Raw genomic sequence first — 23,084 nt, 5'->3', positions numbered from 1 at the left:
GTGTACGCCACCGAGCCACGTCTGTGATGACCTGTGTTGAAGCTCATGGCAATGCCAGATCCCTAACCCACTGAGCGAGGCCCAGGATTGAACCTGCCTCCTCATGGATACTAGTCAAATTCATTTCTGCTGAGTCATGATGGGGGCTCCTAGTTTGTGACTGTTGAATGAACAGGATAAGGCTTGGAAGGTGAACCCTCTATACCCAGGTACAGAACAAGCCGAGAACCTTCATAGAGAAGGTGCTGTTGTCTCGGCAAAGGTGTCAGAGGGGAGAGAAGGCAGAGGGAGTAAATGAGAAAGACTTCAGACAGCAAGGCTTGTCCCCCAAACTAGAAAGTTCTGGGCTGAGCCACAAGAGCAGTGCCTGTAAACCCCTCAAAAAGCCCTTTCTGAGAAGAAAACCGTAGACTGACCACAACTCTTGTAGGAGCCAATAACAATGAGTGAAAGATATTAACATACATGTAATAGCAGAAACATCTATGATCAACCACTATAGGAGACGTCTGACTGTGTGGGTTATCAAGAAAATGTGAAGCAAGATGCAATGGTGGACCCATTTCGTGTTTATATCCAAATACGAAAAGCTTAGAGATAGAAACAGTTATATCTGGATCCACAGTAGTACCTGTGGGAGCTTAAAGGATGCAAACCATCTGGAAACCTTTTGACGTGATCTTAAATGGTTGATTGTTCCTCTGTCCCGTGACTCAGCAAATCCACTGCATCAGGGAAGCTCCTGCTTATGCTCATCAGATGACATAGATAAGGAGTCTCAGCAGCACTATCCGTAGTTGAAAAATGTGGATCCAAGACACAGGTGCACTGACAGGAGGGTGAATGAATAAACTGTGGGATACTCCTGGGATGGAAAACTATAGTGTCCGTCAAAACGAGTACAGCGATGAGCAGTGCTATAGGAAATTAATATCGAGTGCAAAAGTAACTCTGGTAAGATATCGTAGAGGAGGTTTGCTTTTTTTGTATTTGAAATTTGATTAGATTTGATTTGCGGTGTCGGGTCAAGGTCTGCTGTCCAGCATAGTGACCCAGTCATATGGTCAGTCAGTGACCCATTCTTTTTCTCATACTATCTTCCATCATATTCTACCCCAAGATTTTGGAGGTAGCTCCCTGTGCTACAGAGTAGGACATTATTGTTTATCCATTCCATACGTAATAGTTTGGCGTTCCCATCATGGCGCTGTGATAACAAACCCAACTAGTATCCATAAGGACTCGGGTTCAATCCCTGGTCTTGCTCAGTGGGTTAAGGATCCAGTGTTGCCATGAGCTGGGGTGTAGGTTGCAGATGAGGCTCAGATCCTGCGTTGCTGTGGCCGTGGCCTGGGTTGGCACCTGCAGCTCCGATTCGACCCCTGGCCATATGCTTCAGGCTAAAAAGCTAAATAAATAAATACATAAATGTAATGTTTTGTCTCTACTAATCCAAAACTCTGCATCCATCCAACTTCCTCCCCCCCTCCCCCACAACCACAGTCGGTTCTCCATGTCTGGGATCTGTTTCTGCTTTGCAGAAAGGATCTTTTGTGCCATATTTTTTTATATTGTCTCTTATTGTTTTAAAATGATTGTTAGTTTTTCCATTGTAGTTGGTTGTTACAGGGTTCTGTCAATTTTCCACTGTACAGCAACGTGGCCCAGTCACACACACACACACACACACACCCTCTTTTTCTCACATCATCCTCCATCATATTCCATCACAAGTGACTAGATATAGTTAGCTGTGCTATACAGCGGGATCGCATTGCTTATCCCCTCCAAATGCAGTAGTTTGCGTCTCTTAACCACAAGCTCCCAGTCCATTCCACTCGCTCCCCCCCCCCCTTGGCAACCACAAGTCTGTTCTCCAAGTTCATGCATGTCTTTTCTGTAGAAGGGTCCATTTGTGCCATATGTTAGATTCCAGATAGAAGTGAAATCACATGGTATATGTCTTTCTCTTTCTGACTTCCTTCACTCAGGATGAGAGTCTCTAGTTGCATCCATGTTGCTGCAAAGGGCATTATTTTGTTCTTTTTTATGGCTGAGTCATATTCCACTGTGTACATATACCACATCTTCTTAGTCCAGTCATCTGTGGATGGACATTTAGCTTGTTTTCACGTCTTTGCTCTTGTGAAGAGTGCTGGAGTGAACACAGGGGTGCGTGCATCTTTTTCAAGGAAAGTTTTGTCCAGATGTGTGCCCAACAGTGGGATTTCTGGGTCATATGATAGTTCTACATTTAATTTTCTGAGGTGCCTCCATACTATTTTCCGTAGTGGTTTTACGTGCGGTATTTCTGATTCCAACATATAGGCGAAATCACATGGTATTTGTCCTTCTCTTTGTGACTTGCTTTGTTTGGTACGATACCGAAGTAAGTTCTTCTAAAAAGACAATGTGCTTCTTTTCTGAAGCTACAAACGACTCAAGAACGTCCTTTTCATGACCACAGATATAATAGAAAAATATTAAAAGGGAAGCAAGAAACGGCTCTTGCAGGGACTGGCTTTTACCAGCTCAGAAGAGCTCTTTGTGCGACTGTTTCCCAACCTCAGTTGCAGTGACCTCTTGTTGAGAGCTTGAAATCAGCCATCCTAGGGATGCTTACACCACAGTCATCAGCAGACGCCACGGATCAGGGCTGGTTTGCTTTTCCTCCAGAGAGGTGACGGTCCAACCTTTTCCAGCAGACAGTGCCAAGGAAGGATGATGACCCAAGTTGAGGATGAAGTGTAGTACAGAGCTGGATGGGGAGTGGCAGGAGATGGGGTGGGGAGGATCGCATGGTCTTCACGTAGATAGTGTCAAGGTTTACCTTGCATGTCATTGGCTGAGCGGGGGAGATGTTTCACAGGGACCTTCTATATCAATACACTTTAAAAATGAGGGCGTTCCTATCGTGGCTCAGGGGGCCATGAACCTGACTAGGATCCATGAGGATGCGGGTTCGATCCCTGGCCTTGAGCAGTGGGTTACGGATCCGGCACTGCCTGGAGCCGCAGCATGGGTCAAAGATGAGGCTCAGATCCTGAGTTGCTGTGGCTGTGGGGTAGGCCGGCAGCTGCAGCTCTGGTTGGACCCCTAGCCTGGGAACTTCCATATGCCACAGGTGCAGCCCCAAAAAGGAATAAAAAAATCAGTAAACAGTGTCTTAGTGTCATGAGGCAAGCATTAAGATTAATCACATCTGTGCATTGGAGATCAAGAAGGAGAGACAAAGCAAATACTAAAGGGCCCAGAGTCTGTGAAAAGGGAGGCTGTAAGGCTTTGTGTAGTAAGCCCCAGGGAGGTGGTACTTAGACACCAAGTGTGAAGACACAAAGATGAGACCTCGTCTGGATCAGGTGGAACTGGGCAACAACAAAATAGACATGCTGCCACCATCTATCTACATGGTGACACTGTCCATTGGTTACTGGTGGTTAAATGCCCGACACAGGGTCAGTGCTCTGTCCTCAGACTGTGCTCCTTGGCACCGAAACCAGGGACCCAGGATAGTAGCCACCCCTTTACCCTGTATTTCCAGCCCAGGGAAGAGAAGTACTAAAATACTTTTGTCTTCTTTTGTTTTTGTTTTTGCTTTTTAGGGTTGCCTCTGCGGTATATGGAGGTTCCCAGGCTAGGGGTTGAAGTGGAGCTGCACCTGCCGGCCTACACCACAGCCACAGCAACACCAGATCCAAGCGGCATCTGCAATCTACACCCCAGCTCATGGCAACAGCGGATCCTTAACCCACTGAGCGAGTCCAGGGATCAAACCCACAATCTCATGGTTCCTAGTAGGATTCATTTTCACTTTGCCACAATGAGAGTACCAGAACCAGTGAAATCCTTTTTTTTTTTTTTTTTGGCTGGGGCCACATGCATGGCATATGGAAGTTCCCAGGCTAGGGGTCAACATGATCCAGCAGTTCCATGAAAATGCAGGTTCAATCCCTGGTCTCCCTCAGTGGGCTAAGGATCTGGTGTTACAGTGAGCTATGGTGTAGGCCGCAGATGCGGCTCGGATCCAGTGTTGCTGTGGCTATGGCAGCTATAGGCTGGCCACTAATATCTCTGATTCAACCCCTAGCCAGGCCCAAGGGTGAGGCCCTAAAAAAAAAAAAGGAGTTCCTGTGGTGGCTCAGTGGTAACCAACCCAATTAGTATCCATGAGGATGCAAGCTCAATCCCAGGCCTCACTCCGCGGGTTAAGGATCTGGCATTGCCATGAGCTGTGGTGTAGGTGGCAGACACAGCTGGGATCCCATGTTACTGTGGCTGTGGGTGGCAGCTGCAGCTCCAGTTTGACTGCTAGCCTAGCAATCTCCATATGCTGCAAGTGTGGCCCGAAAAAGAAAAAAAAAAGTTAAAGTATCATTAAATATTTTCTTGGCAAGTTGTAAGAAGCCATTTTACCTATTACCCAGGGAGAACAATGTAGAGAACAATATAATCGAGTAACTAATATTTCTTGGGCACCGTAGACATAGTTTTCTGATTTAAATACACTGAAAGCGATCAGTAAGTTAGACAAGTCAGAAAGCCAATCTGCTGACTGTGGACAAACTTAAATATCCCAGAATTGGGAGGAACTATTATGTTTTTCTCACATATCCCTTCCTATCACAGCAGCTTTATTCCTAATGACTTCAAAGTGGAAAACACTCAACTGTCCATTAACAGTGGGATGGATAAATACATTGAGCTACATGAAATAATAGAGTAAAATATAGAAAAAAAGCAAATATTGTTTGTAAAATCATGGAGGAGTCTCATAAGCAGAAGGTTAAAACAGAAAAGAAGACAGAGTACATACTTTATGAAGCTAACTAAAATAGAGTCTACACTTGAGGGCATTTTTAATTTACTTGGAGAGAGGCACAAGGGGGGTTCTGAAAATGGCCTATGTTTTGATCTCGGTGGCACTCATTTGTGAAAATTCCCTCAGCTGTACACACAAGGTTTGAGCCTTTTAGATCTCACTTAGCTTAGGAAAACAACAATTGACAGTGACCCCCTCCATGCAGTGACTTCAACATGTATTATCTCCCATGGTTCCCTGGGCTGAGTGGGCTGGGCGGGGCGGTTCCCACGGGGTCTCTCACGAGTCGTGTCAGAGAAGTCATTGATGATGGCGATACCTGAAGGCTCAGGTTGCCTGCACGTCCAAGATGGCTTCTTCAGGCACCCACCTGATACTGCACCTGGGATGCCTGGAATAGCTGTGGACCAGCCAGCATGTCTCTCTTTCTACACACAGCCCTTCAATGTGCTTCGGGGGGTTTCTTCATGGCATGGTGGCCTCGGGTAGTTAAAATTACTACGTAGTGGCTGGCTTCCCCAAGAGTAAGCATTCAACAGACGCAGGTGGGATCTACAAGGCTACTTATGACCAGGCGGGAAAGTCATAGCATCACTTCTACCCCGTTCAGGCCAGCCCAGATTCAAGGGGCAGGCAGTTAGAGAAATTTGGATGCGGAAGGTGTGGTTGATCTGGGTGCCATCCTGGAAGAGCAGTTACCATAGCGTGAAAAACTGGAACTTCTGATCCTGTTCCTTACTGTCTTGGACCGATTCTGACTGCAGAGCATAATGACATGTGCTTCATTTGCAAATATTTTTCTTGAGGTCAACTCTAATAAGAACTGTACCAGGAAGAAAGTTCTGGAAAATGTATTTCCTCCTTCGTTCAAGTTGATACGGTAATATAAAACACAGCAAGCATATACCTGATGGCTGGTGGTCCTCAACAGGAGTCCACAGATTTTCTTTGGAGAAGGGAGCTTCTGGCCTCATCCCATATACCATGATGTTGTGCCAGAAGTAATCCATTACAAGGTACCTTCCGCTACTCTTTGCAGAAAAAGGACAGTTAGAATGGGAGATGGCCCTGTTCTAACGTCGTCTACTTCAATCATAAAAATATCGCCACGAGAGCATGTCAGATGCCCTTTAATAAGATGTCAGTGTTATGTGTATAGTACTAGTATGTCAATAATTATATTTTCTGTGATAAAATCTGACCCTATATTATAAATATAATTTGATGGCTCAAGCCTTAATCCTACCTTTCTTAGTCACCCATTCCAGGTAGAAAGAACTAAATATTAAGTGAAAGCACACCTGAACACGGTGATAAAATGAAAAGCTTTGGAGAAAAATCATCAGTCTCTTTGAAATGTCTAAATATTTCCAAGGTTGAGCCATGGAAAGCAAATATTCTAGCATGTTCAAAGCAGAAATAATTCTCTAAATCTCCTAGGACCTGCCTCCTTTGGCCCATGCTTATCTTGTGCCCTGCATCATGGTGAAATAGCTATAAATTATCCTCGTAGCCGCCACAGGGATTTACACAGACGTATCGACCATAAAACATAGAGGTTTTAGTGTGGAGTCCATCAACATGGGGGAATTGACATAAAGTAGTCACGAAGCAAGTCCTTCATTGAGAAGATGAGAAAGCACCCTTATCAGTGGGGAGAAATGCTGAGCCCCTAGCCTAGGATTTCTTATGTTCGGTCGTAGTTCTAGTGATTAACAGTCATGAGTTGTCTTGGTTACACTGAGAGTAGGTTACAGAAGTAAAGAATGAAGTAGAAGGTCATTTGCTGCACACATATATAAGGATGAAAAACTTAAGTCGTTTCTCGGCTTATGTTCTGTGCAATCAGGGGTTGAGCTCGACCGTCTCCAAGACCCCTTCCAGCAATGTCTGTGTCGTTCTCTGGCAGGAAGACGACCCCTAGGTGGTCTCTGGCATCATGGAAGATGTCATGGACCTCATTTGCCATCATAGACGACGACCACTAGGGGGCGGAGTAGTGAGCAGGATTAGTAGGCAGCCCACCCGCCTTCTATGGGTGGAGAACAGAAGATTGGGGGGCGAGGTCGCACCTTCCTTCAGAGAGGTGTGGTGCGAGGCCAGCACCTGAAGATGCTGGTGCTTCTGCTGCTTCTGGGACCCAGTAAGAGCCTTATTACCTGAGTAGCTTGGGCGAGTATGCGTGTGTGTGTGTGTGGGCGCGAGTGGGGTGGGAGCCGGGGATTGTGGATTCTTTAGGCTGATGAAAACAAGAGGGGACCTCCACGCTCTCTGGAGGTGGAGAAGCCACCAGTCGCGGGGGCTGATTTTCTGCCCGTGGTCCGGTCCTCCTGGTCCTGCCGGCTGCTCATCTCTTTGACCTCTGTCTCAGCAGGCTACGGGTTTGGCGCCCTCGTCTCTCAACATCCCGGCAGGGCCATCTGTAAGAGCGGTGCCTCTGTGACCATCCAGTGCCGTACAGTGGATCTTGAAGCCATAAATATGTTCTGGTATCATCAGTTCCCAGAACAGGGCCTCCTGTTGATAGCAAGTTCTACCGTGGGCTCTAATGCCACCTACGAAAAAGGTTTTAACAGCGCCAAGTTTCCCATCAGCCACCCAAACCAAACGTTTTCATCTCTGGTGGTGAGAAGCTTGCATCCTGCCGACAGCAGCCTCTACTTTTGTGGCGCTAGTGACACAGCGCTGAGCAGAGATCAGAGAGCCAAACAAGAACCTTTGCGGCAGCCCCCCTCCCCCACCCCACCCACCCCAGGGGAGAGGCCCCTGGAGGGTGTGGAGGGAGGAAAAACCACAGCCTTTCTGACTGTGAGGTGTGTGTGTGGGTGTGTGTCTGGAGAGAGAAAGATGGGGAACAAAATCGAAGTATGGAGCGTGGAGAAAGTCTGGTGTTTGAGAACTAGCCAATGGGAATGGAGCCGGGCCTATAAATGGCCACCTGATATGGAGTAGTTCCTTGGGCTGAAAATGATAAAACCTGGATTTTCCTTCTGACTCTGCCGCAGGTTAATCATATATTCTTCCATACATCAACACATAATTCTATAGGCAGATCTCAAAAAGCTTCTGTAAAACACTGTGTATTTTTGTAATCAACGTTGGCATTTGTCTCGCCAAGACACTTCATCACTTTCTTGTCACCATCCTGGGCCCTCAAGATAAGCAGGATCATAAGGCAGCCAAGAAGAAGGAAGCCAGTGATGGCCTATATATAGTTTGTGATTGTTTTGCTGTTGATGTTGTTGTTGCTTTTGTCTTTTTAGGGCTGCACCCGCAGCATATGGAGGTTCCCAGGCAAGAGGTTGAATTGAAGCTGTAGCCACTGGTGTACGCCACCGAGCCACGTCTGTGATGACCTGTGTTGAAGCTCATGGCAATGCCAGATCCCTAACCCACTGAGCGAGGCCCGGGATTGAACCTGCCTCCTCATGGATACTAGTCAAATTCATTTCTGCTGAGTCATGATGGGGGCTCCTAGTTTGTGACTGTTGAATGAACAGGATAAGGCTTGGAAGGTGAACCCTCTATACCCAGGTACAGAACAAGCCGAGAACCTTCATAGAGAAGGTGCTGTTGTCTCGGCAAAGGTGTCAGAGGGGAGAGAAGGCAGAGGGAGTAAATGAGAAAGACTTCAGACAGCAAGGCTTGTCCCCCAAACTAGAAAGTTCTGGGCTGAGCCACAAGAGCAGTGCCTGTAAACCCCTCAAAAAGCCCTTTCTGAGAAGAAAACCGTAGACTGACCACAACTCTTGTAGGAGCCAATAACAATGAGTGAAAGATATTAACATACATGTAATAGCAGAAACATCTATGATCAACCACTATAGGAGACGTCTGACTGTGTGGGTTATCAAGAAAATGTGAAGCAAGATGCAATGGTGGACCCATTTCGTGTTTATATCCAAATACGAAAAGCTTAGAGATAGAAACAGTTATATCTGGATCCACAGTAGTACCTGTGGGAGCCTGAAGGATGCAAACCATCTGGAAACCTTTTGACGTGATCTTAAATGGTTGATTGTTCCTCTGTCCCGTGACTCAGCAAATCCACTGCATCAGGGAAGCTCCTGCTTATGCTCATCAGATGACATAGATAAGGAGTCTCAGCAGCACTATCCGTAGTTGAAAAATGTGGATCCAAGACACAGGTGCACTGACAGGAGGGTGAATGAATAAACTGTGGGATACTCCTGGGATGGAAAACTATAGTGTCCGTCAAAACGAGTACAGCGATGAGCAGTGCTATAGGAAATTAATATCGAGTGCAAAAGTAACTCTGGTAAGATATCGTAGAGGAGGTTTGCTTTTTTTGTATTTGAAATTTGATTAGATTTGATTTGCGGTGTCGGGTCAAGGTCTGCTGTCCAGCATAGTGACCCAGTCATATGGTCAGTCAGTGACCCATTCTTTTTCTCATACTATCTTCCATCATATTCTACCCCAAGATTTTGGAGGTAGCTCCCTGTGCTACAGAGTAGGACATTATTGTTTATCCATTCCATACGTAATAGTTTGGCGTTCCCATCATGGCGCTGTGATAACAAACCCAACTAGTATCCATAAGGACTCGGGTTCAATCCCTGGTCTTGCTCAGTGGGTTAAGGATCCAGTGTTGCCATGAGCTGGGGTGTAGGCTGCAGATGAGGCTCAGATCCTGCGTTGCTGTGGCCGTGGCCTGGGCTGGCACCGGCAGCTCTGATTCGACCCCTGGCCATATGCTTCAGGCTAAAAAGCTAAATAAATAAATGCGTAAATGTAATGCTTTGTCTCTACTAATCCCAAACTCTGCATCCATCCAACTTCCTCCCCCCTCCCCCACAACCACAGTCGGTTCTCCATGTCTGGGATCTGTTTCTCCTTTGCAGAAAGGATCTTTTGTGCCATATTTTTTTATATTGTCTCTTATTGTTTTAAAATGATTTTTAGTTTTTCCATTGTAGTTGGTTGTTACAGGGTTCTGTCAATTTTCCACTGTACAGCAACATGGCCCAGTCACACACACACACACACACACACACACACACACACACACACACACACACACACACCCTCTTTTTCTCACATCATCCTCCATCATATTCCATCACAAGTGACTAGATATAGTTAGCTGTGCTATACAGCGGGATCGCATTGCTTATCCCCTCCAAATGCAGTAGTTTGCGTCTCTTAACCACAAGCTCCCAGTCCATTCCACTCGCTCCCCCCCCCCCCTTGGCAACCACATGTCTGTTCTCCAAGTTCATGCATGTCTTTTCTGTAGAAGGGTCCATTTGTGCCATATGTTAGATTCCAGATAGAAGTGAAATCACATGGTATATGTCTTTCTCTTTCTGACTTCCTTCACTCAGGATGAGAGTCTCTAGTTGCATCCATGTTGCTGCAAAGGGCATTATTTTGTTCTTTTTTATGGCTGAGTCATATTCCACTGTGTACATATACCACATCTTCTTAGTCCAGTCATCTGTGGATGGACATTTAGCTTGTTTTCACGTCTTTGCTCTTGTGAAGAGTGCTGGAGTGAACACAGGGGTGCGTGCATCTTTTTCAAGGAAAGTTTTGTCCAGATGTGTGCCCAACAGTGGGATTTCTGGGTCATATGATAGTTCTACATTTAATTTTCTGAGGTGCCTCCATACTATTTTCCGTAGTGGTTTTACGTGCGGTATTTCTGATTCCAACATATAGGCGAAATCACATGGTATTTGTCCTTCTCTTTGTGACTTGCTTTGTTTGGTACGATACCGAAGTAAGTTCTTCTAAAAAGACAATGTGCTTCTTTTCTGAAGCTACAAACGACTCAAGAACGTCCTTTTCATGACCACAGATATAATAGAAAAATATTAAAAGGGAAGCAAGAAACGGCTCTTGCAGGGACTGGCTTTTACCAGCTCAGAAGAGCTCTTTGTGCGACTGTTTCCCAACCTCAGTTGCAGTGACCTCTTGTTGAGAGCTTGAAATCAGCCATCCTAGGGATGCTTACACCACAGTCATCAGCAGACGCCACGGATCAGGGCTGGTTTGCTTTTCCTCCAGAGAGGTGACGGTCCAACCTTTTCCAGCAGACAGTGCCAAGGAAGGATGATGACCCAAGTTGAGGATGAAGTGTAGTACAGAGCTGGATGGGGAGTGGCAGGAGATGGGGTGGGGAGGATCGCATGGTCTTCACGTAGATAGTGTCAAGGTTTACCTTGCATGTCATTGGCTGAGCGGGGGAGATGTTTCACAGGGACCTTCTATATCAATACACTTTAAAAATGAGGGCGTTCCTATCGTGGCTCAGGGGGCCATGAACCTGACTAGGATCCATGAGGATGCGGGTTCGATCCCTGGCCTTGAGCAGTGGGTTACGGATCCGGCACTGCCTGGAGCCGCAGCATGGGTCAAAGATGAGGCTCAGATCCTGAGTTGCTGTGGCTGTGGGGTAGGCCGGCAGCTGCAGCTCTGGTTGGACCCCTAGCCTGGGAACTTCCATATGCCACAGGTGCAGCCCCAAAAAGGAATAAAAAAATCAGTAAACAGTGTCTTTTTTTTTTGTCTTTTTTTGCTATTTCTTGGGCCACTCCCTCAGCATATGGAGGTTCCCAGGCTAGGGGTCCAATCGGAGATATAGCCACCAGCCTACGCCAGAGCCACAGCAACGCGGGATCCGAGCCGCGTCTGCAACCTACACCACAGCTCATGGCAACGCTGGATCGTTAACCCACTGAGCAAGGGCCGGGACCGAACCCGCAACCTCATGGTTCCTAGTCGGATTCGTTAACCATTGCGCCATGACAGGAACTCCAGTAAACAGTGTCTTCGTGTTATGAGGCAAGCATTAAGATTAATCACATGTGTGCATAGGAGATCAAAAAGGAGAGACAAAGCAAATACTAAAGGGCCCAGAGTCTGTGAAAAGGGAGGCTGTAAGGCTTTGTGTAGTAAGCCCCAGGGAGGTGGTACTTAGACACCAAGTGTGAAGACACAAAGATGAGACCTCGTCTGGATCAGGTGGAACTGGGCAACAACAAAAAAGACATGCTGCCACTATCTATCTACATGGTGACACTGTCCATTGGTTACTGGTGGTTAAATGCCCAACACAGGGTCAGTGCTCTGTCCTCAGACTGTGCTCCTTGGCACCGAAACCAGGGACCCAGGATAGTAGCCACCCCTTTACTCTGTATTTCCAGCCCAGAGAAGAGAAGTAGTAAAATACTTTTGTCTTCTTTTGTTTTTGTTTTTGCTTTTTAGGGTTGCCTCTGCGGTATATGGAGGTTCCCAGGCTAGGGGTTGAAGTGGAGCTGCACCTGCCGGCCTACACCACAGCCACAGCAACACCAGATCCAAGCGGCATCTGCAATCTACACCCCAGCTCATGGCAACAGCGGATCCTTAACCCACTGAGCGAGTCCAGGGATCAAACCCACAATCTCATGGTTCCTAGTAGGATTCATTTTCACTTTGCCACAATGAGAGTACCAGAACCAGTGAAATCCTTTTTTTTTTTTTTTTTTTTGGCTGGGGCCACATGCATGGCATATGGAAGTTCCCAGGCTAGGGGTCAACATGATCCAGCAGTTCCATGAAAATGCAGGTTCAATCCCTGGTCTCCCTCAGTGGGCTAAGGATCTGGTGTTACAGTGAGCTATGGTGTAGGCCGCAGATGCGGCTCGGATCCAGTGTTGCTGTGGCTATGGCAGCTATAGGCTGGCCACCAATATCTCTGATTCAACCCCTAGCCTGGGAACTTCTATATGCCCAGGGTGCGGCCTTAAAAAAAAAAAAAATCATCATGGTTCCAGCAACAGGCAGTGTAGAAAGGTCTGAGGCAGAGGCTAGAGTCAGCCAACGCAGTGGCTCAGGCAGGTGGTAATGAAGCTAGAACAATGATGGTGGTGGTGATAGAAATACAGTAAAATGAGGGATATAAAACATAATTGGAAATAAAATCAAAAGACTGGGTGACTGATTGGACGCAAGGGGTACTAGATGGGGAGTGTTGAGAAAAGTTCCACAGCCGTGGATTAGGAGGGCCAAGAAGATCCTATTAATTTGACCAGGGGGTGCCTTTGAGACAGATAACTGACCAGAAATATGCAGAAGGCAGTTGTATGTACAAGTCAGGGACTTTAAAAATGGTCTTGGATTAAGGTAAAAATTCAGGACAATATCCACAACTTGAAGAACGAAAGTGCAGATGACCCCTTGATGATAGAATGTAGAAGGAAAAGAGCATAGAACTTAGAGATCTAGGAAGTCTGTTCACCTTGTATGTGGCTAGAAGGGGTTGAGAAGTTTAATTATACTGATCAATAATACCAACTGATATTGGATTAATGACTAATCGCATAAGTAATGACAAGCAAAAATTTCTGCAAGACCCCAGCAGGTCACCACACAGATAGCTGCCTGTTTCCTAGTTCTGATGACGCTTGGGGTGCTTGGCTGCCGCTGCACAGTGTGCAACTGGCAACTCCCAGCGCCCCACTCCCCACACAGGAGGAAAGGCAGTGAGGAGATGCGCGACCCAACGCTTTGGATAAATGTGACCACTAGGGGGCGATGTGAGTCTTTCTGTAAAAATCCGCTGTGCTTAAAGGGCAGCACAGATCTTCCTCCTGGAAGCTGCTAGATATTCAGGGAACTCAGGTGAGATCCTTTGGGTACTGGTTGTGGAACGCTGGGTAATGATTAGTCAAGTCTAGTTCACTTGCCTTCACCAATCAAGGTTGTTATAAGATGTGCATGTCCTCCAAATGGCACCTCACGTGAGCAATAGGATGTTTGCCTAAGTTATTTTCCAGGAACCTGGAGTCCACTGAGCTGAGAGTCAGCCCTGTCTAGTTTGTGCTGAACTGGTTAAGACTGTTAGAACAGCATCCCTCCTCCCAGGCTTGCAGAAGCACCTGCTTGGTGACCTTTTGACCTCGGAGGACCAAAGGTTCCCCTCAGATCTCGCTGATTACTTGTTATGGATCTGGAGAGCTGAATTATATCTGTGCAGGATAAGGTCCCCACACCTTTTTTCCAATCCCCTTTGCCCATAATCCCCATGTACCTCACACCTCAGACCAGGCTGCTTCTTTATTCATAACCCCATAAATAACCCCATGCTCCTCACCTTTGGGAGGCAGGTGGGGCTGGGGTGAGGTTTGAGATCTCTTCTCCCATCTTCTAGCTTGTCTGCCTTGAAAATAACCCTTTCTTTGCTGCAGACCTCGGAGTCTCAGCATGTTGGCTCCTTGTGCTTAGGGCAAAATGAACCTGGCTCAGTAACAGCTGGGAGACTGATTTGCAGATATCCTGGGTTGCCTTGAACTGGCAGGGCCTAATCTTACACTTTGTAACCCACATAGCATGTGCCTCACAACCAGGACCTGCAGTGATACTGTCTACATAATTTCTAGTCAACGTTGTGCTGAATTTCCAGCCAACTGTACAAGAAAAAAAGGTGAGGAGTTCCCATTGTGGTACAGCAGAAACGAATCCGACTTGTATCCATGAGGCCGCAGGTTTGATCCCCAGCCTCGCTCAGTGGGTTAAGGATCCAGTGTTGCCGTGAGCTGTGGTGTAGGTGGCAGATGTGGCTCATAGCCCAAGTTGCTGTGGCTGTGGCGTGGGCTGGCAGCTACAACTCCAGTTCGATCCCTAGCCTGGGAACTTCCATGTGCGGAAGTGCAGCCCTAAAAAGCAGAAAAAAAAAGAAAAAGAAAAATAGGTGAGAATGCAATAAGAAGGGGAAAAGGGGATTATAGACAGATGGCAAATTTAGAAGATGCAAAGGAATCCAGAGAAGCATTGCATTACTTATAACATTTCATAAGTTAACTAAAATTAACAAAGACAGTGTATTTCCATATACTAGCAGCAAACAGTTGAAAAATAGATATTTAAAGAGAGTTCATTTATAGTTAGTAACATAAAATACAAAATGCAAAAACCTCAGCTCAATTAGAAGATAAACAATTCAGAAACTTATTAAATTTGAGGAAGCCATTTTCAAATCTGAAAAAAAGTGAAGATATATACCATGATTATGAGCGAGATAAACCAATTGTAAGAGGATTCCAGTTTCTGCGTCTATGTATTTGGTGTAGCAGTAATCAAAATCCAAAAAGATATTTTCATAAAAATTGGCAAAAGTAATCAGAAAAGAGGAAGAATATTCAAGATAATATTAAAGAAGTACAAAGTGAGATGAAGTTCCCTTCTAGCCATCGAATTATGAGTTAGGATCATGAAAAAGGCATAAAAATGGACAAATGGAAACTCATAGATTTAAAACAGCGCCATGCATATATAGGCACTTAATATATGGTATATGTATATTAGTATATACATTATTGCATTTCTGAAGGGGAATAATGCAAGAATACAATAAATTCTTCTGGAATAAGTGGTTATCCACAGAAAGAAAGAAGAATTTAAACTCTTTCTTACAGGAGTTCCCCTTGTGGCTCAGCGGTTAATGAACCCAACTAGTATCCATGAGGATGCTGGTTCAATCCCTGGCCTTGCTTAGTGAGTTAAGGATTCAGCATTGCCCTGAGATGTGGTGTAGCCACAGACGAAGCTTGGATCCTGCCTGCTGTGGCTGTGGTGTAGACCGGCAGCTGTAGCTCTGATTCGACCCTTAGCCTGGGATCCTCCATATGTTGCGGGTGCAGCCCTAAGAAAATAAAACAGAACCTCTTTTTATGGCTGAAGCAAGAATAAATTCTAAGAGGATTAAATGCTTAAATGCAACATTTAAATTATTAGCTCTTTGGTAAATAATGTAGGATAGATCTTTACGTACGTACGTGAATTATGGGCATGTTCCTTATGAAGAATTAAAAAATGCATACCCTTCTCCATAAAGAATGATAGACTCTACTAGAGTAGGAATAGCAACAACAACAACAACAAAAAATTACAAAAGAAAACATTTGAAACAAAAGCCACAAACTGAAGAGATTGCCAACACAGATAACTGAGAAAGTTGGGTATCTGGAATACATAAGGAACTGTTATGTATAAATAAGAACTTATGAAATGAAAAGAATTATAGCAAAGGGCAGTGTACAGAAAACACTTTAAATATAAAAATATCTCATTTCCTGAGGAATCATAAAAACGCAGACTAAAACTACAGTAAGATACCATTTTAATCTGGTAGACTGGCAAGATCAGCAAAATAGTAAGAGCTACATGAGTCCTAGATGTGGAATATGTTTGAAAACATTCATCAACTGTTGATGGGATTATTTATTTGGCTCAATTAATTTGGAAAGTATTTCGTCTTATGGAAAATAATATGGTGACCCTGAGGCTCAGTTTTTATATTCTCATGTATAAAGAAATATTCCAGGTAAATTTGTAAAGAAATGAATAAGAATGCAGTCCTATTTGTAGTAGAGTTCAAAATCTAAGGGAAAAAAAGTCTAGTGTGCATTTAGTCAGATGGATAAGTTCTGACAAACTAATAGACTGGAATCCCACTTATTAGTGAAATCGAAGTATCTAAAATTGTGGACAACAATAATAAATTAATATCATAGACATAATTGTGAATAAAAAAGAGCATGGCATAGAAAAAAAAGTGAACAAAATGAGCCCCTTAGATAAATTTCAAAGACATACAACATTAAATGATATATACTCCGCAGATTCTTACACTGGGTGCTAGAAACTGTGATGAAAAGCAGGTAGATAAAAATATAAACTTCAGGGTTATGGTGACCTGGTTGGGATGGAGAAAGAATGATAAAATACAGAAAATTAACACAGGGGCTTAAAAATTCTTACCGATAGCCTAATTCCTAAGCTGATGGGTTCGGGCAAGAATATTCATTGTGTGGTTTCCCATCATAAAGGTTGTATAAATTCAGTATTTAATTTTCTAATTTAAAGAGGCAGCTGTATGATTTTACAAGTGCAGTAGAAAATATGATTGACATACAGCAAGTTGTATGATTCACTGTCTCACAGGAAAGGAAGGAGGGAAAGAGATAATTCGACAAATTAAAATGAAAAATAAATTAATGACATATAAGTGATTTTATATTTTAAAATATAAAATTTTATATTTTAAAGAGCAGAGTCAGGAAAAAAAAAATAAAAGCTGTTTAAAATCCACGCTTATTGTTTCCCCAGATTTCCTGCCCTCGCAGCCTATGATATGTTTGAGTCTCATGTACAAGGGACTGTGGTGACTATGGGAAGTGACCACGTCACAAGAACATTGCTGACGCGGAATGAGGAGCCTTAGAGAAAAAAGCCGGCTGCCCTGCTTCTTCCTGAGCCAACATGTGCTTCAGCCTCCTCTGCTGTGTGGCCCTTTATTTCTGGGGAGCAGGTAGGTTCCTGCTGTGAACTTGTTGGAGTCCAGTCTCAGGACTTGCTCCTGTGGCTCCAAAGTCAGGCTCCCTCTTGAGGTTTTTTCTCTACTTTCCTGTCTCTTTCCTCACAGGCTCCATGGACACTGAGGTCACCCAGAGTCCTGGCTATCTGGTCAAAGGAAGAGAACAGAAAGCAAAGATGGAGTGTGTCCCCATAAAAGGACATACTTATGTTTATTGGTATTGGAAGAAGTTGGAAGAAGCATTGGAGTTCTTGGTTTACTTACAGGATCAAGAAATCATAGATAAGACAGAAGTGTTCAAACAGCGATTTATAGCCAGGTGCCTCGAGAACTCCCCCTGCAGCCTGGGAATCAATTCCACTGAGGCAGGGGACTCAGCAGTGTTTTTCTGTGCCAGCAGCAAAGCCACAGTGGTGAGCATTGGCTGTTCTTAGAACACAAACTCATGTGGCTCCAGCTCAGGAAATAAGTGGTATATTAGGTGGGAGGAACTAACAGAAACCCACCTTGAAAGACCCTCAACCAGAAGGAAACATTTATAAATGGGCCCTGTTGGGTGAGGATGTTTAAAACAGCTGACGGGTACAGACACCCAAGGAGGAGCAAGGAAGCTGTAGAGGGGGCTCAGATTCCCCAGTGTGCAGGGCATCGGGCCAAGGAAAGTCATAGGATAGGCGCTTGATGGGTTTCTCATGATCTGTATTAAAGGATGTACTTCTGTGCTTTTCAGCTGACCACGCTGTGCCTTCAGGAATGAGGATCACTGGCAGGTCACCTGTGTTCTGTGGGGGCCAGGATTGCCTGGCCAGCACGTTCCATTGATCCAGACCCCGGACTCCCTAGGGGCTCAGGACTGCTTCTCACAGCTCTTTCTGCCAGAACAGGGTCCTCAGCAACTCCCTTTGTCCTGAACACTGCAATCGCAAGTTTTAGAAGCAATTTCGGGGTATGACATACTTACCGTAAAACATACCCATTTTAAGCATATATTTCAATGTGGTCTATAAATTTTTAGATCCATGTAACCATATGACTGTCAAGATACAGAATATTTTCCCTCTCCCCAAAAAGCAATACTTTATTGAGGTCTTTAGTTTCTCTCAGGATTGCTTTATATTTTTTTCAATCATGTCTTGATGTCGTTGATTTTTCCCTAAATTCATTTGATGAACATACTTGGATGAAAATGCCTCTTTCTGTTGTTTTCTACATGTCCTCTCTACCTGATTTTTTTATTCCCCTTCTAGGTAGGTAACTATTTTAATTAATTTCTTGGTTTATTCTTTCATGATTTCATATATATATGAAATACACACACACACACACACACACACACACACACACACACGCGAACACATAAGCATGCCAGATACAAAATTACTACATTAGAGGCAGGCTGTTAAATCTTTTACAATATGAGGAAAGGTTTTTAACAACATAACCTTTTTCATTTCTTATTACTGTTGAGCTCCCTCTAAAACATGGCACCACTTAACAATGAATGCAGCAAGGATCATGAATCCATTAGAATTGTATAAAACAAGAAAACATGTCAAAAAGAATAGTGTACCTTGTGATCTAAAGTGTCTCAGCATTGGTACACATGCTATTGAAAGGGAAGATTTTTAAAAAATAAAAAAATTAAAAAAAAATAATAAAAAAAAGAAAGGGAAGATTTTCAAGTATATTCTTTGTAAATCTTTTTTTTTTTTAAGGCAAGAAATAGATTTATTAAGATAGGATGCTTGTGAGAGATGTAAGCAGGCAGGCCCAGAAGCTCTGCCTGTAAATCTTTTCACTCTTCCATTTGGGCGCTGTTATCTCTGATTAGCGCCCTCTCTGATTCAGCCTCTCTCTTTCATGCAACAAAGTCTCTCTCCCCCACACTATTCCCATAATGCCCTGCAGAGAGCATGCATACATCATGGAATTGAAGACGACAAGGATAATGATGGTGAGGAAGGTAACTGACAGTAAAGATGCTGTGTAGAAAGATAGGTAGAGAAATTGAGTCATGTTCCCAGGCGCAGCATGCACTCATAGTAAGTTCTGTTCTTGTCATAACTTACGTCTGTAAATCAGTCTAAAAAGTGGTGTAATTTTTTAAAATCAGGACATCTTTAACAAATCTGAGATTGCACTGTAGGTAAAATATTTCTGAGGATACACAAATTTCCTAATGCTTCCTGTTCATGGATTCCAGTACAAAGAATATTCTCTTCTAAAGCAGAAATCTTTGACCTGGGAGCCAGGGACCTCCAAGGGGTACATTGATAGAATTCAGGAATCCATGATTTTGAATGGGAAAAAAAGCATCTTGTTTTTACTCATCTCTAACTGATATAGCATTTAGTTCAGGACAGATGTAGTGAATAAACCATAGCAATGTTAGTAGAACCTGTGACAAAGTCAATAAAAGAAATCATAGGTAATGGAGTTCCTGTCGTGGCGCAGTGGAAAGAAATCCGACTAGGAACCATGAGGTTGCAGGTTCGATCCCTGGCCTCACTCAGTGGGTTAAGGATCCGGCATTGCCATGGGCTGTGGTGTAGGTCAAAAATGCGGCCTCCTAGTTTTCATCATAGCAAGTGCAGAGGAGCATACCATTGAGTGTGACTCTGACCAGGAAATGGTGGATTTAGTCTTCTCAATGTGTAGGCACTTGTCATTTAGAAGGGATATAAAGAGCTCGGTAAGGGGGAAAAGAAGATGCAAATGTCTTGATCTCTCTTAGCCTTAGTTTCCCCGTATTCAGATCATCGGTGACAGTCAGGCACCTTGTGGCAATGACAAGTTCTGCATACTGAGCCAGGGGGAGCCCTAGATCCCAGCCTCATCCATTGGCCTCTCTCAGAGTCTGCATCTGGAACTTTACAAAGACTCTGCCCTTGACATGGGTAGCTGGGCTCTCTGCTACATGATCCTTTGTCTCCTGGGAGCAGCTGAGCCCAACATGCAGTAAGTAAAATCCTCTTCTGGTTGTGCAGACCCTGACTCTGATACCATCTTCTTATAATAGTGTTTGGCTCCCTTCTAGGCATTATCCCAGCCTTTGTATCTTTACCCCACAGGATCCATGGATGCTGAAATCTACCAGATGAGATTCCTGCTCGCTGGGGCTGGTCAGGATGTGACCTTGGAATGTAAACAGAACCTGAACCACAATGCCATGTACTGGTACCGGCAGGACCCAGGGCAGGGTCTGAGGCTGATTTACTACTCTACGGTGGAAAAGGATGTTCAGAGAGGAGACGTAGCTGAGGGCTACAGTGCCTCTCGAGAGGAGAAAGGGCTGTTTCCTCTCACTGTGAGGTTGGCCACACCAACCAAACAGCTTTGTACCTCTGCTCCAGTAGCACCACAGTGGAGTGTGGCTACCGCCCACCTGTGCATAAGTCTGCTCCAGCCCTGCAGCCCCATGACAGCCTCTATATAAAAAATTTAAATCTGTCCCTCTGCTCAGGATCAGTCCCTACACTCTCTGAATTCTTAATTAAGAACTCATGAAGGGAGTTCCCACTGTGGCACAGGGGAAACAAATCCGACTAGTATCCATGAGGATGCAGGTTTGATCCCTAGCCTCACTCAGTGGGTTAAGGATCCAGTGTTGCCGTGAGCTGTGGTGTAGGTCAAAGACACAGCTCAGATCCTGCGTTGATGTGGCTGTGGCTGTGGCTGTGGCTGGTAGCTGCAGCTCCGATTGGACCCCTAGCCTGGGGAGCTTCTATATGTCGTGGGTGCTGCCCTAAAAAGCAAAACAAAAACAAAACAAAACAAAACAAACAAAACAAAACAAAAACTCATGAAATAAGACCCAGAAGATAGACTTGGCTCCTTGGGCCTCTAGTCTTTTAATCACTCCTTATACACTTATGTATATTTCTTCATAACATTTTCCCATGTCCCTCTACTTTTCCAAAAAAGATACAAAATTGAGTAGAACAAAGATCCTTTCTCCAAGGAGCTAATAGTCTAGTAAGAAAGTAGTTATAATGGATTTGAATATAGCACATTGTAATATTATATATTATAAAATAATATAATGTAATTCTATAATCAGAAGTTCTTTGAGGGCTCAGGAGAAGAGATGCCAGTTCTCCCTAGTGGATCAGAGGAAGCTAAGAGAATTTCAGCTTCACCAAATGAATCTGATCATGAGCAGGACATTCACATTAAAGTCATATTTTAGGAGTTCCCATCATGGCTTAGTGGAAATGAATCTGACTAGCATCCATGAGGATGCCTTGCTCAGTGGGTTAAGGATCCAGTGTTGCTGTGAGCTGTGGTGTAGGTTGCAGACCAGGCTCGGATCTGTTGTTGCTGTGGCTGGTGTGCAGGCCAGCTGCTGCAGCTCCGATTCAACCCCTAGCCTGGGAACTTCCATATGCCACCAGAGTAGCCCAAGGAATGGCAAAAAGACAAAAGAAAAATTTCAAATGAATAAAATGTAAACTAGTTCTATTTTCTGAGCTAGGATTAAAGCCTTTCTTCCCATGCCATGAAATGTTTTTGCCCAGGAACACGGTCATTATGAGTCTGCGCAGTGATCATGTCACAAGGTTGCTGATGGTGGTGTAAAAACCTTATCCTTTTGCTACTTCAGGGCCACTGTGGGCACATGCCTGCTCTGCTCTATAGCCCTTTGTCTCCTGGGAGCAGGTGAGTCCTGAGCACGAAATAGAAAATCCTGTTCTGGACTTGCCAAAGGCGTTTCCCTTGTCAAGGTCCCTCCTGGGTTTTGTCTAGAGCTTCTGTTTCCTTCTCTTACAGGCTCTATCGATGCCAAAGTCACCCAGAGTCCAGGACACTTGGTCAAAAGTAAAGGATAGAAAGCAAGGATGAACTGTATTCCCCCAAAAGGGTATGTACTTTTTTTATTGGTTTCAACAGATCCAGAGAAAAGAGTTGACGTTTTTGATTTCTTTTCAGAATGAACAAGTTCTTGATCAAATCAAGTTGGTCAAGAAGTGATTCTCAGCTAAATACTCCCCAGACTCCTCACCTGAAGCCTGGAAATCCAGTCCTCTGAGCCAGGACACTCAGAGCTGTATGTTTGCACCAGCAGCCAATCCACAGTGCTGAAATGTTGGTTCCTCTTAATGGGCAAAGCCATCATGGCCCCAATTTAGGAAGCAGGTGATATATTAGGTTGGAAGTTAACAGAAGTTAACTGGAATTAGCTTAAGCATCAGTGCAATTTAATACAAGGCTAAAGGGTGCTTAGCAAAAGCCAAGGAGTGTTGGACAGACAGTGCTGAGATATACTAGATATTAGTCCCTCCTTAATTTTAGACATTGAAACCCCACCTATCTATATGGCATCATCCCAGACTTCAGAGAACCGTTGAGTGTGGGGGAAGAGGTGGTCTCTTATTGAGCAGGGGTGTACTATCTCCGTTATAGAAACCCCTCTTGTTTTCTCCCATTCCCAGTCCCCTGGGCATCCAGGCTGTGGTCTCCCCCATGGGCACTCATGTCTTTGTGTAGCATAGCAAAGCTTCCAACCATTGCTGCCTCCAAAATGACCCATCACTTATCAACAACGCTTTTATCAAGGAATGCTGAGAAAATGCTTCCCTATGTTCACCTGTACCTTTTGCTTCCTGGAGTAAACCTGACTCAAACTAATTTTTCTCTTTCTTTTTACTAACTGGATTCTGCTGGGAAAGGCAGCAGAAAAATCAAACATTTTTACCTTTTTAATATTTACCCTTATTTTATCTAATTTTTAGGGTCAAATTCCATCCAGTGCAGTCACCAGTTTCAGTGAGCTATTAGTACAGCAGCTGATCCATTTAAATTCCACCAGTGCTTACAGAGCAATTCCTGTTCCCTGAGGCTTAAAAGGACTGAGAAACTTCTGGTTGTAGTACATGGAATTTCAGCGCCTGGGGAAAGAGAGATGAGTGAAAGGAGCCATGAAAAATGTATTTCAAAGAA

At 44.4% G+C, this 23,084-nt stretch overlaps 1 protein-coding gene and 1 long non-coding RNA gene across 3 annotated transcripts in view; both read left to right on the top strand.

Moving 5' to 3' along the window:
* Window positions 1-17,088, top strand: part of LOC125117476 (uncharacterized) — a 34,435-nt gene extending 17,347 nt beyond the window's left edge. The window contains exon 3 of the long non-coding RNA XR_007132631.1: window positions 16,937-17,088. This is a non-coding gene — a long non-coding RNA (uncharacterized LOC125117476). The remainder of the gene's footprint in view (window positions 1-16,936) is intronic.
* Window positions 6,154-8,037, top strand: LOC125117462 (uncharacterized). Of its 2 annotated transcripts, none has more exons than XM_047763363.1 (2): window positions 6,154-6,962; window positions 7,194-8,037. In XM_047763363.1, exons 1-2 carry the CDS (start codon window positions 6,854-6,856, stop codon window positions 7,769-7,771), a joined length of 687 nt encoding a protein of 228 aa, XP_047619319.1. In that variant the 5' UTR covers window positions 6,154-6,853; the 3' UTR covers window positions 7,772-8,037. The 2 variants fall into 2 exon arrangements, with proteins under 2 accessions (XP_047619319.1, XP_047619318.1); XM_047763362.1 differs by having other exon boundaries at window positions 6,191-6,962; window positions 7,191-7,830.
* Window positions 17,089-23,084: the final 5,996 nt, after the last annotated feature.

This window comes from Phacochoerus africanus, chromosome 16, assembly GCF_016906955.1.
Source record: "Phacochoerus africanus isolate WHEZ1 chromosome 16, ROS_Pafr_v1, whole genome shotgun sequence".
Taxonomy (NCBI): Eukaryota; Metazoa; Chordata; class Mammalia; order Artiodactyla; family Suidae; genus Phacochoerus; species Phacochoerus africanus.
The sequence above is the reverse complement of the archived record's forward strand: the minus strand, read 5'-3'. Positions and strand labels throughout refer to the sequence as shown.

Excerpts from the sequence above, each read along its gene's own strand:
- LOC125117462 (XM_047763362.1), top strand. The coding sequence starts at position 6,854 with ATGGGTGGAGAACAGAAGATTGGGGGGCGAGGTCGCACCTTCCTTCAG. Across the intron at positions 6,963-7,190 it reads TCTGCTGCTTCTGGGACCCA|CAGGCTACGGGTTTGGCGCC; the intron begins GTAAGAGCCTTA and ends CCTCTGTCTCAG.